Raw genomic sequence first — 16,057 nt, 5'->3', positions numbered from 1 at the left:
AGGTAATTTTGTTCTCCATTAAACAAGGTGAGTGACATCTAATTTAAAACATTGTACTGGCATTATTGATTTTTAAATTTTAATAGATTAAATTAATTTTATCTTCTAATTTATTTTTTAATTTTGATTTGATCTTCTAATTCTTTTTTTGAATTTAATTAGGTCTTTTAATTTTTAAAATAAGTTTAATTTGATTGCATAGTTTAAATTGAACTAACAGTATTAAAAAAATTTAATGAGATGGATAGTTCAATTTAGACAAGATTAAATTAAACTAATTTTAAAAATTATAATACCTAATTGAACTAAAAAATTAAAAGATGAAATCAAATCTAAAAAATAAATTACAAGATAAAAACTAAATTAATAAATAAATTACAAGATAAAAAACTAAATCTAGATTGAAAAGGGAGTGAGGACAGCAAACTTTTTGTGCTTTCCTCCCTTCTTGCAGCGTGCCAAACGGCAAACACAAAACATGAATTAATTTTTTCCCGTCTAGCCAAAAAACGATGGATAAAGATTTTGATAATCTTTTTACATCCAGCCAAAAAACATAGAACGTTTCATTTGAGAATATTTTCTATTTTTATCTTTACATTAGATTACAAAACTATCACCTTGTTCTTACTTTATTTCCTATTTTCTATAGTATAGAAAACAGTAAAAACTTTAATATTTTCTCAAATCCAACCGTCACTGGCTGATGACCCCTTAATTTCTGTAATAAATGGCCCAAGTGTAACAATAGAAGGGAAACGAGGAAGAAATTTGGAATTTCTAAACATGACACAAGAAATTTGAGATTTTAAATATTATATACATAACACCCGCTATGATAGGGGAAATCATCCCCTGGGAACAGCCATAACGAAAACCATCACTTTGACAGAATAAACTAAACACAGTAAAATGAATCTGGAACTACCATATCTTACAACAACATATAGATGAGGGGCCAAAACACCATAACCTGTTCACTCCAAAACAGGTGAAACTTGATTCTGGATAGTTTTTTCAATATGCCCTTTCACTTGGCTGCTTGGAAATTCTCCAGTACAATCAGAGAGAACTAAGCAACCAACACTATACTACGATAGTCTTTTGCATGAATCTCCTGAGTAAAGCATGCTCATCTCTCACCTTTGTGCTCTTGATTGAGACTTGGGGAGCACCTATCCAGGTCCATTTGGAGCAACAGAATGCCCTTCTGATTTAAATATTTCACAACCTTTTCATCTAATTCTTCTTTATTTCTCCACTTCTACTTCTAGGAACAGAACCATCCTTCCCAGAATGCACTCCTAAAGCATGAGCAAACATTCTCTTTGCAGCTCCCAAGTGCTCCTTTTTCATGTAGTCTTTACTTACACTTAGCCCTTGTTTTCTTTCTGCAGAGAATTGTGGCAAATCTTTGTCAACTGTTGTTTGATCCTTCCTTTTATTAAGTGTGGCTGCATTAGAACTGTTGTTTCTTATTCTGTTGTTTGAATTCCCTCTTAGGTGTGAAGACTCTTCAGAAACTTTCTTGAGAGTGGACCCTTCCTGATTCTTATCTTGTGCACTCAATTCATCTGTGAGGACTCCATCCTTCATACTATCACTAGCCAAGTCATTCTGATTCTTTGTATGGATTCTTTGACCGAGGGCATGGGCAATCATTCTGCGGGCAACCACAGGCACACTCCGCGGCTTTTGTTCACCAGGCTCTTTTACCTCTTCCAACTTCATAGAGAAAATTCGCTCACGGGCAATTAAATAAGCAGCTTTTCTCTCCTCCAGTGACTGTGAAAGGGATGCTGTGTTTTTCTGCGAGACTAAAATATGCAGCACACGAATTAAGGCCCACAAAACAGAACAAGAATCTACATCATAGAAAAATACATTCAGTCTATGTAATGGTAAGAAGTCATGAAGAAAATTACTATTTTCCATATGAGAAGTTCACTGTATACAATAACAAATTAACAATAATTACCGGATATAAAAATTATAATTAGTTATATAAAAATAAACTAATTTTAGCATACAAAAAAATTTCCACAGTATTCCCAAGTTTTAAATAAAATAGTAAACAGTAAATCTCATTCACTTGATGCATTATTATGTCTTTTATGGTGGTAGATTCTAAAGGTAGGTAGGATCAATATTGTACACGATGTGCTATGGTAACTGACTGAGAGAAGAATCAGTAGCATGCATTACCTGGAGAGGCTACACTTCTCCTTAATATTTGGTGGGATGTAACCAAAGATTGTGGTTCATCATACTTCCATAGGATATCACTAACAAGGATTGGAGGTCTGCAATCCATTCAATATAAAGGTTATTTCGCAAAAAGAGAGCTGGGAGAGATAAAAGAGGGAAGCTCATTTACATGGACGTATCTGGACATCTTTCCAGAATCAAATGGCGATCATCTCCTTCACCAACCGATTCATGTGCAAACCTGGCACCAGTTATAAAACCATCAAGGCATCAAATAAAAGAACAGTAGACACATTCAAAATGCAACCAGAAAGGAACTTTGAAATAGACTAAAAACAAAAGTCATGATAAAAATACCCAAATATCTCAGCAAGGCGATGCAATAAAAGACGGTTGTAAGAGTTCATTGGCTCCAATTCCAAGATTCCATCTGAACTATAGTCAATAAAAAAAATATACTAAGAAGCATATTACAATTATATGATACCAACCTACCAGAGAAAAAAAACAAACAAAAAAAACTCCCAACCATTGCAAAACAACTATTTAACATGCATATGCTCAACTGCCACAAAAACGAGCTACAATCAAATGCTATATAACAATCATTTAACCAACATGCATATGCACAATACGGTTTTGAAATTAATAAGCGAACTGTGATGCTAATACCTTGGACTAATAGTCAAGTTAAACATCACTCGAACTATCTCATAAATGTTACCTAGTGTCATCATCCTGAAGAAAGTTAACCAGTGCTTCTTCCATTGTGAGAACTAAATGCTTGCAAGGAAGATTGTCCTTGACAAGAAAAGCCAACTCCTCAACCTTAAATGCAAAAATACCAGTATTGAGACTCGGTTAAAATTTCAAACACAGCAAGGCAAGTCCTTCTAAAGAGATGCTCTTTAGTTCCAAGCCAGTTCAAATAACATAAAGTTAAAGCAAAATCATGATACCAATCATAGAAGCAATTGTCCTTAAAAAAATCCTTCAATTAACATTAAAAAAGAAAAAGGAAGAAACTTGGTGCAAAAACATATACAAGGGTTCTAAAAAAATTTAACTTTCATATTTAACAACGTAATTCGCTACAACTTAGAAAAACATAATACCCAGAAAGAGGGAGCGCAAGGAAGCAAAAAATTGGAATTCGTGAGGGCATGTTGAGAGAGAGAAAGAGAATCGAAGAAGCATACCATGGCGAATTGGGTCATACTCATGTCGAAGGATTGAACAAAGTCAAAGGCTTTGGGGGTTTAGGGTTCCCAATTACAAAAATTTGAAGTATCCTAGTCTGCACTTCGGCTTCAGATTTGTTCCATCCACGGGAGTTGGCGAGTTGCCCCCTCCTTTTTCTTTTCTTTTATTTATGACGATTTTTATTTTTATCTTAAACATAAATATCCCTAGTTTTATATTCCCACTTATTATAACTGTAAAATTTAAAATATTGTTTTTAAATGATAATCTTTCTTAATATAAAATAGATGAGTATTTTAGTTCATGTATTATATAGGATAAATATTTCTTTTTATACAATTAAAATTTATAATAAATATTTATAAATTATATTAAAATTAAAAATCATAATAAATAAATATTAGTTTATAATTTGAATTTAAAATTAACTTTTTTTTGGGTGTTAAGTTCTTATGATTAATTTATAATCAGTAATTTAAGTTTTTGTATAAGTTATTTTTGGTCATTGTCAATTTTTTTTAAAAAAATCTTTATCAATAAATTTGAATAGTTAGCAAGATTTGGTTGGTCTCAATGAAATTAAACTTAAAACTTGGATTAAGTCTTAAGTATTGTTAGAAAATAAGTTATAAGTTATAATTAAAAATGATCATAAGATAAGTTTTAAATACTTCACACCAACAATATCATGATAAAAAATTAAAATAATTATCTAACAAGTTAAATTTGATGTTTTAATTTTTTTCTTTTAACTATATTCTCCCTCGTGCAAATATTTTTCATTTTATAAAATATCTCATAGGATTTTTTTTTTTTTTATCAAATTTATCATGTTCTGAAATATATTAAACAGAAAATTATTAATCAATTTTAATTATTTCAATTTATTAGGTCGGCAATTATTACATTTAGATATAAGATACCATATAAAATGTATTATAAAATCAATAATCCATAATAAATAGCTAGATATTAATAGTTTATATATAATAATCATATATGAGCCTTCATTAATTTAAAAATATATTACAATACAAATAATTTTTTAAAACCAATTCAAGTCAATTTTTTGTCTTCAATTATCATCCAAGTTCGAATGGTTTTGACAAGTTCTAGATTGCTTTAACCATTTTTTTTTTATTTCACTAGTTTTCTGAATTGTCCTTATCAATGATTGAACCAGTTCCCGATCTAACCGACCAATCCAGACCAAATTTTAATACCATGCTTATTTTACATTAGAGCATGGTCTCAAACCCTTTTCGTGCCATGGAAACTTCCGGTGTGTCATCATTATCCATGTAGATGTAGGTTTTTTAACTTCCCCAGCTAGACCGGAATACATAAAAAATGAAATCAAAACCAACTTTGTATTGCAATTCGTTGTTACAATGTGACCAATTGCAATTAGTTATTTATCATTCACAATAACCAAATAAATCAGGGTTATAAGATGTTCTTGCCTTTAAGAAGCTCTCAGTCGTCACTTGACGTTTATATGCTTAATTACTGCACCACTAAATACACAAACAAGTGTACAGTACTAGAACCATTGAGTATAGAACAGGTTTAAGGAAATAATTCGACCAAAAACTCTCCTATAACAATATGAAACTAATTACACCATAGCCTTGTTGCCCTGGAATAATTCAACTATTGCTGCCCTTAAGATTTCCCTTGAAATAAAAATGGCACTTAAAAGAATTTACAAACCAAATTATGCTAATAGAAAGGACAAATGTAATTTAACATGATCACCAGCCACCAGAATTAAAAGGCAACGTACAGATTCAATATTTCCTTGTTCCTTTCGTTCTCTGGAAAGTGGCAATTCCGTTTACATCCCGGATGATGTTGTCCGGTTTATCCGCTGAGCACCTAACTTTGGAGCAGCAAGTTTAGCACCCCTTCCTCTACCAGCTGATAAGGGCTTGGCCTTAGTAGTGGGTGCAGGAGCAGCAATGGAAGCCCAAGGATCATCATCGTCAGTTACAGTTGACTTCAAACTTAAAGGTTTTGATGATTTTGGAGCAGGAGCTGCTATGGAACCCCACAAATCACCATCTTCATCCTTGCTCAACTTTGGCGTACTTTTGGATAGCAAACTTGAGGCTAAAATTAAAAAAATAAAGTAAACCCTACCAATTAGTACCCGAGAACATAAAAGTCAGCAAGTAAATGAATTTAACTTGAGTAATGGAGTTGGGAATATTCCTTTTGCATCTAGGGATATTGTAAGCTTTCAAGTTTCAAGCACAGATCAAAAGCTAACTGTAATTTTTTCAGTAAGGATCAAAATTCATGCCTTAGTGAAAGGTAAGTATACTAATTCCTTAAACACCAAAATTCAAACATTAGTTGCAAACATGAACTAGTAATTCATACACTTTCATCCATCACTTTGTGAGGATTTTGATCATAGCCATGGACATATAAGTATTTTTTTAATGCTAGTACATGGATAAATAACTTCCAATCTGACATCTGAAAATTATAAATAGTAACTACTACTAACTAGCAGACAGGGAAATGAGGAAATCCCCACCAAAATACTAACAGTTGAATAGTTAATACCTTGTTTTATCTGTGAAACAGGTTGAGAAACTGGCCTCCTTTGAGCTGCTTGAATGTTTACAAGAGCTGGAGTTGGCTTTATTTCTTCAAGTGGTTCCAGATCATCCCACCCATCCTTGTCATTTTCACCTAGTCCATTCTCTAGTTCCCCCCAGCCATCTGTTGACGTTGGGGATGTAGGGACAAGGTGTTCAGCAAAATCTGGTGTGGAGCTTACACGAACAGGTGCTGTTGAAGGAGCATCTACAGCTAGAATACATAAAAAAAGAAGTGAAATAAACACGAGTTAAATTGTAAAGATTAATTGGGTGGTTGAACTCATGCTATGCTTTTTAGGCATTGAGTTGCGAAAACAACAATCAATCAAGAGCTTCAAGCTTAACAGGCCAAAATGGGGAGGGGAAGATTTAATCACATATTCATGGGAATACACAACAATAAAATCATATTTAAAATAATTAAGAGACTGATCATTTGGCATACCTGGGCTAGCATTGGAAGATGTTGGAGTACGTGCACTAGAACTGACAGAAGCAACTGGAGCATGATCAGAAGGTTTACCCTTAAGAGTCAAGGAGCTCATAGCCCATCTACAAAGTGATGAGAGTTAAGTCAGAATACATAATGTGAAGAAACCGCTCAGCAGCACAGGTGCAATTAAAGAAGACTGAAGCTCAACTAGAAAATCAGGCACCCTAATGTGATGCATAACTCCTTAAGACTGTTTAGACAAGACCACTACTGGCAGGTTCTTATTTTTTGCAACTGATTAAGTGCCTTTCCTAGAGTGGCATAACAAAAGATAGCATCATTGAACTAGTTCATATATTGTCAACTTGTAATCTATACACAACCCTCCCAAAGTCCCAAACTAAAGACAATTTCTGACACTGTATACTATACCATCATATCAAGAGTTGTATTAGCATCACACTCTCCTATTAGTTGAAATTCATGTGGATCCCACTAACTTAAGAATGGGACCCACCAAATAAGGAAGGAGGCCTACATAACTAGCAGGGGCCACATGAATTTCACCCAGTAAGTGCAAAAAGAGAATATTAGAGAGTGTGTTGCTGCATTTCTCTCATATCACAAAGACATATATGTATGGGTGCATCCATGCATGCATGCACATATACTTCTAACTATAGTATCAATAGGTAGTCGTAACTGTAAGCTTCTGATCATTACTATCCACTCTCACTCTGTAATCCTCAGCAACGCCTGTCCTCCACTTATATGTGGCACCTAAATCAAATTTTTAGCTATTATTGTTACTACTGATATTCTATGTATGTAGACAATAAATCAAGGATTAGCTTTCATTCCACGTATTTTTAACTGACACTAACTTAAAACAGAAAGGGGAACTTCATCTTAAATAATGTAATCTAAATTATTTAATATAAAAAAACTCATACTAACACTACTTATTCTCTCTTTATTGTTTAACATGTGAACAGCCTGGCAAAAGTTTGGACTGACTTACCCAAGTAAACCTGCATTTCCTGGAAGTGAAGAGATTCCAATGGCTGTACCCTCAGTAGCCTCTGCTGTATTTGTCTAGATAAGAGCATGAACATCAGTATCACAATTCACCATTAAAGGGGCAACAATTTGTCACACCATTAAGACAATTATTTAAACTTAAATTGATCTACAAAACATCAAAAACTGGCCTGCCCATAATTTGGAGCAACACCAACCTACTTAGGTGGAAACTTTTAATATCAGGTTATTCTCGTAATTGTCTGATACAGATAATGTTTGTCAAACATCCCATGATTTCCTATGGCTTCAACTTTTTTGTCATACTTGCATTGTTTTTGTAAATATTTTTACTACTACGATCAAGACCATGTCAGTGCATAAGCAAAAGAGTACCCAGTCTGTACATACATTAGGTAAGTCTTCAGCTGTATGTCCATGGCAACAATCCTAGATTTTGTCAATTTATATAAGGTTATAATTAGTTTTTTGGTCCTCTAATTTATTTTTAACGTTTAATTTGGTCCTATATTTTTTTCAAGTTCAATTTGGTCCTCTAATTTTTAAAATTGGTTCGATTTAGTCCTCTAATTTTTTTTGGTTCCATTTGATCCTCTAATTTTTAAAATTAATTCAATTTGGTCTCGCCATCTAAATTAATTTGAGTGGTGATGTCATCTAAATTTGACCCTACCGTCTAAATTTGGCCCTAAATGTGCATTTTGTAACACTTTAAAACCGTTACTAAGTGATTTTAAGCAGCCACAAAATGCAGTTTCTTAACATTGTTGGTCCAATTTAGACGGCAGGATCAAATTGAATCAATTTTAAAAATTAGAGAACCAAATTGAATCCAAAAAAAATTAGAGGACCAAATCGAACCTAAAAATTAATTAGAGGACTAATAAACTAATTTAACCTTTATATAATGAGAAGTAGGCCTTAGGGGATAACCCACAAAATAAGTTGAATAATTAAGTTTTCTTTAAACAATAAAATTTCCTTCTAATAAAGGTGTTTCTAATTAAAACTAACAAGGAGCATTATTATGTAAAGGTAAAGCAGAAACTAGCAACTATTTTGTTTCACAACTATTTCTAGATTTAGGTAGAATCTAAAAAATCTAAATTAAAAGAGAAAATGTTTAAAATTACAAGGGAGATATGTATAAATAATTTAGGTAAAATCTAAAAAAAAAAAAAAGTGGTGAGGGTAGATGTACACAGCCTTGCCCCTGTAAGCAGAGAGAAGCTGTTTCCAAGATTTGAACCATATTATGCATATGAGTAAAAGCCAAAAAGAATTTCAGAGTATACCTTTTCATAATGTTGCTTCGCCATCTGCAAAAATTGATCAACAGCTTGAAATGCCTTAGATCGCACATCACTGATTGAACCATGACAAAAATAACATAATCACTGTCTCAAAACAAGAAAAAAAATCCAAACGCACAATAACAAGAAAGATCTCTATTTAGAATCTGAGGTTTGGCAAAACAGCCAAAGTAGCACATAGCACAAATATAAATACTTGGACAAAAGAACATCCATTATTAAAGAGCCTAATGTCAAAAATAAAAAAGGAATTAAGAAGAAATAGTGCAATACGAGCATTTTAAAAAAAATATATATTTAAACCACTAAAAAATATTAGTTAGTGGGAAATCAATTTATTAGCAAACTTATCCACAAATTGCAGAAAATAGTAAGCCACCAGCAGGATATAACCTATCAAGATCAATTGTGAGTACAACAACATTAGGAAGAATCCGAGTAGCAATTTCTGTGATGTCATAGTAGGAACTGGTTGCACATAAAGCCATAATGCCTGTAAATTAAAATTTAAAATGATGAGAAAATACAGTTTGAATAATTCATCGACTGCAAAACTGAAGAAAAAGAATAATAGATAGATGGGTGTAACTCTAATACCTGCTCCTCTAGCAGGGGGAAAGGTATCACGTAAAGCACGGACTGTAAATGCATTTATCAACACTCTTTTTCTTGTCTGAAAAAATAGCTTGAAGAGTTAATTAACCAATGAATATATGCTACCAACATTAAATAAAAATATAACAAACTATTTGAACTGGCAAACATTATTTGATCATACCCCTTCATTTAAGTGGCTTGCAATATTTCCCAATAAGATGGTAGTATTTGTTCGTATAGCTGGTTCTTCATCAACCTACAACATAAATTGCAGATTATATAAATTTTAGAAAAGGAAAAACCAGGAAAGATTATTTTATCATTAGCCTGACCCATGCCCCAGCACACACACCACGTCCCCCCAAAAAAACTTATAATAGTCCCATTTTAATCAAAAGATTCAGAATTGGCAGTCAGATTATCAACAAATTTTAAGTGTTTAAAGATAGTCTAAAGTCTAATGGTGGAAGCAGTACCTGTAACTTTGACATATGCTTTAATAATGATCCTGAAAAGGTCCTTTGAGACAGCTGCAATTATGAGACAATAACATTTTAACAAATAAAAAATTAACTACTAAAGATTATTCATCAAATAGAAGAGAATATTTGGGAGGGGAAAGAAGAAAAGGAACAGTAAAGACAAAGGAACTAAGCTTTCAAAAACATGGCATTTTAATGGGGTTCGGTTCACTAACATATATATTGAGGGATTGGGTATAGCTTTGCTTCTTTGAACTTCTTTTTCTAGGTACTTTTCAGTTTTGTTCTTTTGTTTAGGAGGATTCCTTATCCTCATTCTCTATAATTGTGTCTCAATTGATTTCTTCTTTTACCAAATATCTAAAAACAATTTTAAGAATCAATCAGAATTCAGGGACCATTTGGTATTATAAATGTGAATCAGAGGCAAATCATGTATCTCATTGATGTGAATTCAACATCATTTACGCAAACTCAACATCTTTGAGAACATTTAGTGTAGGTTTAGTTCAGCTGATTTTGCAGAAATAATCACTTTGTTTTTGCAGCTTCTTGAGAAAACTCTTGAGAAAAAAAACCCAATAATTTCCCAAAATTTAATCATTCCCAAATAACTAAACAAGTGCTTATTCACTACATATTGAAAAAGCAAGTAAGGTAGTTTCTAAGAGCAATAGCAGCTCCTCTGCGATACTAATTCCCAAGCTCTGACACAATCCAGACCTCTTCTTAACAAGGCAAGATGTTACAGACTTACAGTAATATCACAAAATAAATGTTAATCAAATCCTAATGATATATACATGTGCTGAAACTAATTTAAATCATATGTTAAATGTGCTGCATTTAACAAACACAAGTAATGAGGCCATACATACCATGCAAACACCAAAAAAATGGAACTAGCAATATAACTGTCATAAATTTCATGAGTCTGAAATTCTAATTAGACCAATAACATCTCTCATTTTTAAAGTAAATTAGTAGAATCTAAAGGAAATAAAATTTTGCTAAGATGAATATAAATAGACATACCTTTGGAGCCAGAATTAGCATGGACTTGAGAGTAAGTTCCCTCAGAAAAGCAGATGTATCAGAGAACCCAGTTGCAACATGAGGGTAAACCTGATCATATGTATCAACAATAAATGAAAAATATTCGCATTGACAGCATGAATCTCCGTATATTTTACCACAAAGGGGAAAAAATAAGATAAGAAATTAAGCAATCTTATCCAAACAACATACCTGCTCATCAACAACTTGTGCTGATAATGACTCCCCAAACTGATCAATATGTTGAAGAAGGCCAACTCGAATAGCTCGGTCATTGGATGCAAAAAGTTTAACAATTGTTGGAAGCACCTATATAGTGAAATCCAATACAAGCATGAGATGAAATCCTGGTTAGAGAGAGAGAATCAAGCACCGTATGAAAGAAAGTAGAAAAGGGGCATCATAAAGGTGTTGAAGTTGTTATACACCTTGACACGGAACTCCTCAGCAGAAAGACTGGAACCCATTTTCAGCAATGCAGTCAAAGCAGGGGCAGAAGCTGAACCAAATTCAAGCGCAGAAGCTAATAAAGGAAGTAACTGTGAAAACCAAAATTGTTCGACATAATCAATTGGGATAAAATATTGATCATGTTAAAGTTTAAAATTAGAACTTCCAAAGAGACGTACCTTTTTCAACACAATCTGCTGAGGAAGCTGTTCTGCCAAATTTGGAAGCTTGCGGAAGAAGGTGTCTTTCTCAACACTATCTTTCAAACTAAGAATTTCCATGAAATGTATTGTGTCTACCAACTTATTTTGAAAATACTCTGCACATGTATTACTGACAAACTCAAAATAAATTCATGGAAAGGATTGCAGAGACTTATATCAGGATCAGGACTAAAACAAATGATAACTACCAAAAGTTCAAAAAGAAAAAAAAAATAGAATGTGGTATAGATTGTTGAAGTGGATTTTATTTTTGCTTGTTTTCACCAGATCATGAAGCAGAAGAATTCCCTCCTAAGTCCTAAATATGAAAAACCTAAGATCAATTTACAATAGAATGTGCTCACAATACAAAGCTCTATCATATAAACCATAACCTCTGTATGCAAATACCCCCCTAGTCCTCTTTGCAAGAAAAGCCCTCAAATTTCTTTGATTCTCTTGTGTACAATCTAATCAGAAAGTAAGAGATATGTCCCACATTTCAGATTTAACTGCATTCTGATCAACTAAAAAACTTACTTGAACGCATTAAGTTAAACATGAAACCTCTTTCCAAAAACTAATGTTAAGCATCCACCTCAAAAACCGTTAAGCTATAACTAATATTGTCTGTAATGTCCAAATGCCACTAATTATGAAATTCAAAGAAAAGAACCAAGAGTGTTCCTAAGAACTTAGAGAGACTCTCTCTCAAAGCTTCATTTCAAAAATGAGTCAAAACTAATCACAAAGTCAATATTTTTCCTATTATACTATAGATTACCAAGGCCCATGACTGAATGCCCAACAATAAACTAAAAGTATTAAAAGTCAAACAAACTAATGAAGAGGCTTAAGCCCAATACAAATGACAAGGCCCAACAAAAGTCCAAATACGAAACATGTCTAATCTATTTTCTTCCATGTGAAGCTCCTGAGGTAGGTCTCCATCACCAATGTATTTTCATGCAGTTCTCAGCTACTTTCTATGACAATTCTAATGTAGTAAGGACAATAACAAGCTCAAATACTAGATATGACAAGCCAAAATTTTAAGTAGCCTAATAGAGGAATAGATTGGATCCTATATAGCTTATAAGATAAACCACAAAACACATGAATCCTTCAAGCAAAGCAGCAAACTCCAACAATGCTAAGTGAACAATGTTTCTGTAAATGATAACTAAAAATATATCAAGAAGCACTCACCACTGTTTTCTATAAGCTTTGATGTATTTAATCTACGAGAGGGCACAGAACTCAGTAGCCGCTGGTAATCTGGAAGCAGAGACTGTGAGACAAAGGAGAAAGACATACAGAGATGGAGAATGAATCTTTCATTAGAATGAGATATAAAAAGCAACCAACAGAGTAAAACCTCACTTATTCTATGTATTAATAACTACAAAAACAAACCAACATTAAATTCCTAAGCAGGCTGACCTTGGGAATGGAGACAGTGTTGCGTAACTCCTCTGTTTTGCCCAACTTCATACCAGAGAATAGCTCATAGATTAAGGAACCTATAAAATAAGAACTTTATTAATTTAGATAGGTCTATTCTGTGAATCAACAACATCTGTGTAAGTTTACATAATTTGAACCAATATTACTGACGCATGGGTGACAATGTTTTTCTAATATATGAACATATTCTTAAAGAAGATTTATGAGAGAAACGGTTAAACAAAATATGTAAACAAAATTCCAAAATACTTATAATTTCCTACTGACTAGGGATTGGAAAGAAGGAAATAGGTCAACTATCAGAAACATTATACAAATGTAGATTTAAGAATAAGATATTTTATTTATAGTTTTTTCCTTCTTCCCTTAAGAACTAAAATTGATATTATGATCCCTTCTTAGCAAAACAACAAGTAGAAACATAACCATGCCCCAAGAATAAATGAGCATGGAGTTTAACTAATTGCATTTCATTATGTAAGCAAGTATAAAGGACCAATTCCCCCAAAAGTTTCAGCTGTTAGGTGAAGGTTCAAGATTAGTTTTTATATCACTAGCATACCTCCTCGTGAATGAGCCCTTTGGCCAGAAGCATAGATAATGTACAGGCTCAATCTGCCCCTGCTCAAATTCAACTTTTAGAAGAATGAGAGCAGGAGTGGAGGATCAAATTCATTAACACTTTATCATAGAAAATTTGATACCATGTTAAGTACCAACTCTTGCAAAAGCTTAAGAGGTTTGGTGAAGGTTCAATATCAGCTTTTATATCTTTGATAGTAAGGAAATTAATGTAGTTTCACATATAAAATTCATTTGTTTCGTTTTATGGAATCACCAATGCAGCCAGCTATAGACAAGAACAAGTTCCATAATATAACTTGTGTGCCCCATGATACAACCATATTGACTAGGCTAGACAATAAGAGGACATGAAATGTTACAATCAGCAAGCAAGAGAAACTGAAACAATAACAGAATGTTCCTTTGTTCCATTCCCCCTAATATTTCAAATTGCTATCATAATGCATTATAAGTTTATAACTGAGAATAACGTACCCATGCCCCAAGAATCAATGGCCCATGGAGGAGACTTCTTAATTGCAGCCCAGTCAGATTTTGCCAGTTCCATTGGTTTGTATTGTGATCCAACAAGCCAAGCATATTGCTGAATAGAAAACATGTGAGGAATATATATTAGGTTTCACTACTTGAATTCTTTTTATTTTTTAAAACAATAAAAATGCCTCACAAATCCTTGCAAGGTCCCCCATCCCCACCCTGGGGGGAAAAACTCCTTTCAAGAGAGCATCCATAATGTCATTCAATTTTGCCATAAACTTTATAAAGATAGATGCTCAAATGCTAAAGACCAGTAAAGTGAAGCAACAAAAGGCTGTAGCTTGAGAATAATTTTTTAAATCACACTGTGGTCGGCCAATGAGTAAGGACATTCATGACCTTTTAACCTCATACCAAGAAACCTATGCTAAAGCTAACAAGAAAACAAGGTATTGCAGCCAAACACTAAATTACCAGCATTTGCCCAGAGGAAGCTTCATTACTCCCTTCAAACTCTGATAGAACATCAAAAGCATGGAGTTTCCAGTCCAAAGTTTGTGTGACAACAACACTAGCCAAGCAAACATTACCATGAACCTGCAACACGCAAAGTTTGTTAGAAAAAACCAAAAAAGCAACTAGTGACCATAAAGACCATATTTATATCTAGCTCATGAACACTCACAAGTTTACAATCATTATTTAAGAAGCTCACAGCTTTTGCTATCTGATGCAGGCCCCAAGCATAATATTCATCCCTACAACTCCAACAAGGAGTCAAATATAACAAATGAATGCTACTTACTCAATTCATAAACCAACTGATACTAAACAGCAAAATCAAAGTCAAAGCTCTCCTGCTAAGTAATTTCCACATAATACCACACTTGAAATCATGTGCAATGTAAGATGTCAAACAACACTTCAGCAACTGAAATACATCATGATACGAAGCGGGAACTCCATTGATACCTTTGTGTACCTTCAAGACCCAACTCCTTAATCTTGTCGGACAGCGGCATCACTGGCTCAGTCACCATATAAATTGTAACCTTGGGAGAACCAGCGTCGACGGTTTCAATCTCGGTGCTGTGAAGAAACGACAAAATATTCGGATGCCTAACCTGAAAAATTGCACCATCAACAGTGGAAAATCATCCAAAAATATTGAAACATCCGCAGCAACATAAGACAAGCTAAGCTTACAGTGCGAAGACGCTTAACGCCATTACGCCCCGCAGCTAAATGTCCATCCTGAGAATTGCTCCCAGACAGAGAAAATATGGACACCGGAGAACCATCGTCCTGAAACCAAAACCAAATCAACGTGAAATTAGTCAGGTTTAGTTCCAAATTGAAGGTAATATTATGTACATAATGTTGGAGTTAGGAGTATATGAATTAGAAGAAGTGAGTGTGAGTGAGTTACCTTGGAGGTGCCGCGAAAATGAAGCCAAGAGCCCCAAGCAGAAGCATAAGGTTCACCGATATTGTATGGGAGATCTTTGAGGCCCGTGCCAGATCCACTCACCACCTCTTTCAAGAATTTGAACATTGCTTCGATCCACGATCACAATTCTGATCTGATCACGCTAACGCTACTACCTATAACTATAACTGTAACTCGTACTTGTGGTACCGTACGATGCGGTTCGGGATCTGAAACACTCTTTCTCAACGAAATGCATACAATAGCAAGAGAAATTGGATTCTTCGTCAACCTGTCCCTACTAGCATGGAGGAGGAAAATGCAAATGCTCAGCCAACCTTTGCTTAAAGGTGCTTTTCAATTTCTCGTCTTCACATAAACAAATGTTAAATTTTATAGTTTTTATTTTTATTTACATAAATGATTAATTCAGGTTCAATTTTCTCTGTCCAAAACATTTTTTGTTCTTCTACGATTTTATCAAAAATAGATTCTTGTAAA

General features: G+C 33.6%; 2 protein-coding genes across 4 annotated transcripts; both read right to left on the bottom strand.

Annotated features, from left to right (window-relative positions):
- Positions 1–742: 742 nt before the first annotated feature.
- LOC114401176 lies at positions 743–3,562 on the bottom strand. 2 transcript variants are annotated; one of them, XM_028363619.1, is made up of 6 exons: positions 3,408–3,562; positions 2,933–3,036; positions 2,566–2,643; positions 2,378–2,449; positions 2,206–2,303; positions 743–1,865 (listed from the first exon to the last, which is right to left on the bottom strand). In XM_028363619.1, the coding sequence occupies exons 1-6, from the start codon at positions 3,429–3,431 to the stop codon at positions 1,240–1,242; spliced, it is 1,002 nt and encodes a 333-aa protein (XP_028219420.1). In that variant the 5' UTR covers positions 3,432–3,562; the 3' UTR covers positions 743–1,239. The 2 variants fall into 2 exon arrangements, with proteins under 2 accessions (XP_028219420.1, XP_028219421.1); XM_028363620.1 differs by having other exon boundaries at positions 749–1,817.
- A 1,243-nt stretch (positions 3,563–4,805) lies between these two features.
- Positions 4,806–15,986, bottom strand: LOC114403370 (probable inactive serine/threonine-protein kinase scy1). Of its 2 annotated transcripts, XM_028366293.1 has the most exons (21): positions 15,557–15,986; positions 15,334–15,432; positions 15,100–15,251; positions 14,813–14,885; positions 14,602–14,724; positions 14,125–14,233; positions 13,042–13,121; positions 12,808–12,889; positions 11,575–11,714; positions 11,374–11,484; positions 11,138–11,254; positions 10,925–11,014; positions 9,884–9,937; positions 9,589–9,663; positions 9,408–9,483; positions 9,204–9,303; positions 8,793–8,862; positions 7,478–7,551; positions 6,469–6,575; positions 5,986–6,234; positions 4,806–5,523 (listed from the first exon to the last, which is right to left on the bottom strand). In XM_028366293.1, the coding sequence occupies exons 1-21, from the start codon at positions 15,680–15,682 to the stop codon at positions 5,249–5,251; spliced, it is 2,382 nt and encodes a 793-aa protein (XP_028222094.1). In that variant the 5' UTR covers positions 15,683–15,986; the 3' UTR covers positions 4,806–5,248. The 2 variants fall into 2 exon arrangements, with proteins under 2 accessions (XP_028222094.1, XP_028222095.1); XM_028366294.1 differs by lacking the exons at positions 14,813–14,885; positions 15,334–15,432; positions 15,557–15,986 and having other exon boundaries at positions 15,100–15,107.
- Between the last annotated feature and the right edge of the window lie 71 nt (positions 15,987–16,057).

The sequence above is a fragment of the Glycine soja genome, chromosome 20, assembly GCF_004193775.1.
Source record: "Glycine soja cultivar W05 chromosome 20, ASM419377v2, whole genome shotgun sequence".
NCBI lineage: Eukaryota > Viridiplantae > Streptophyta > Magnoliopsida > Fabales > Fabaceae > Glycine > Glycine soja.
The sequence above is the reverse complement of the archived record's forward strand: the minus strand, read 5'-3'. Positions and strand labels throughout refer to the sequence as shown.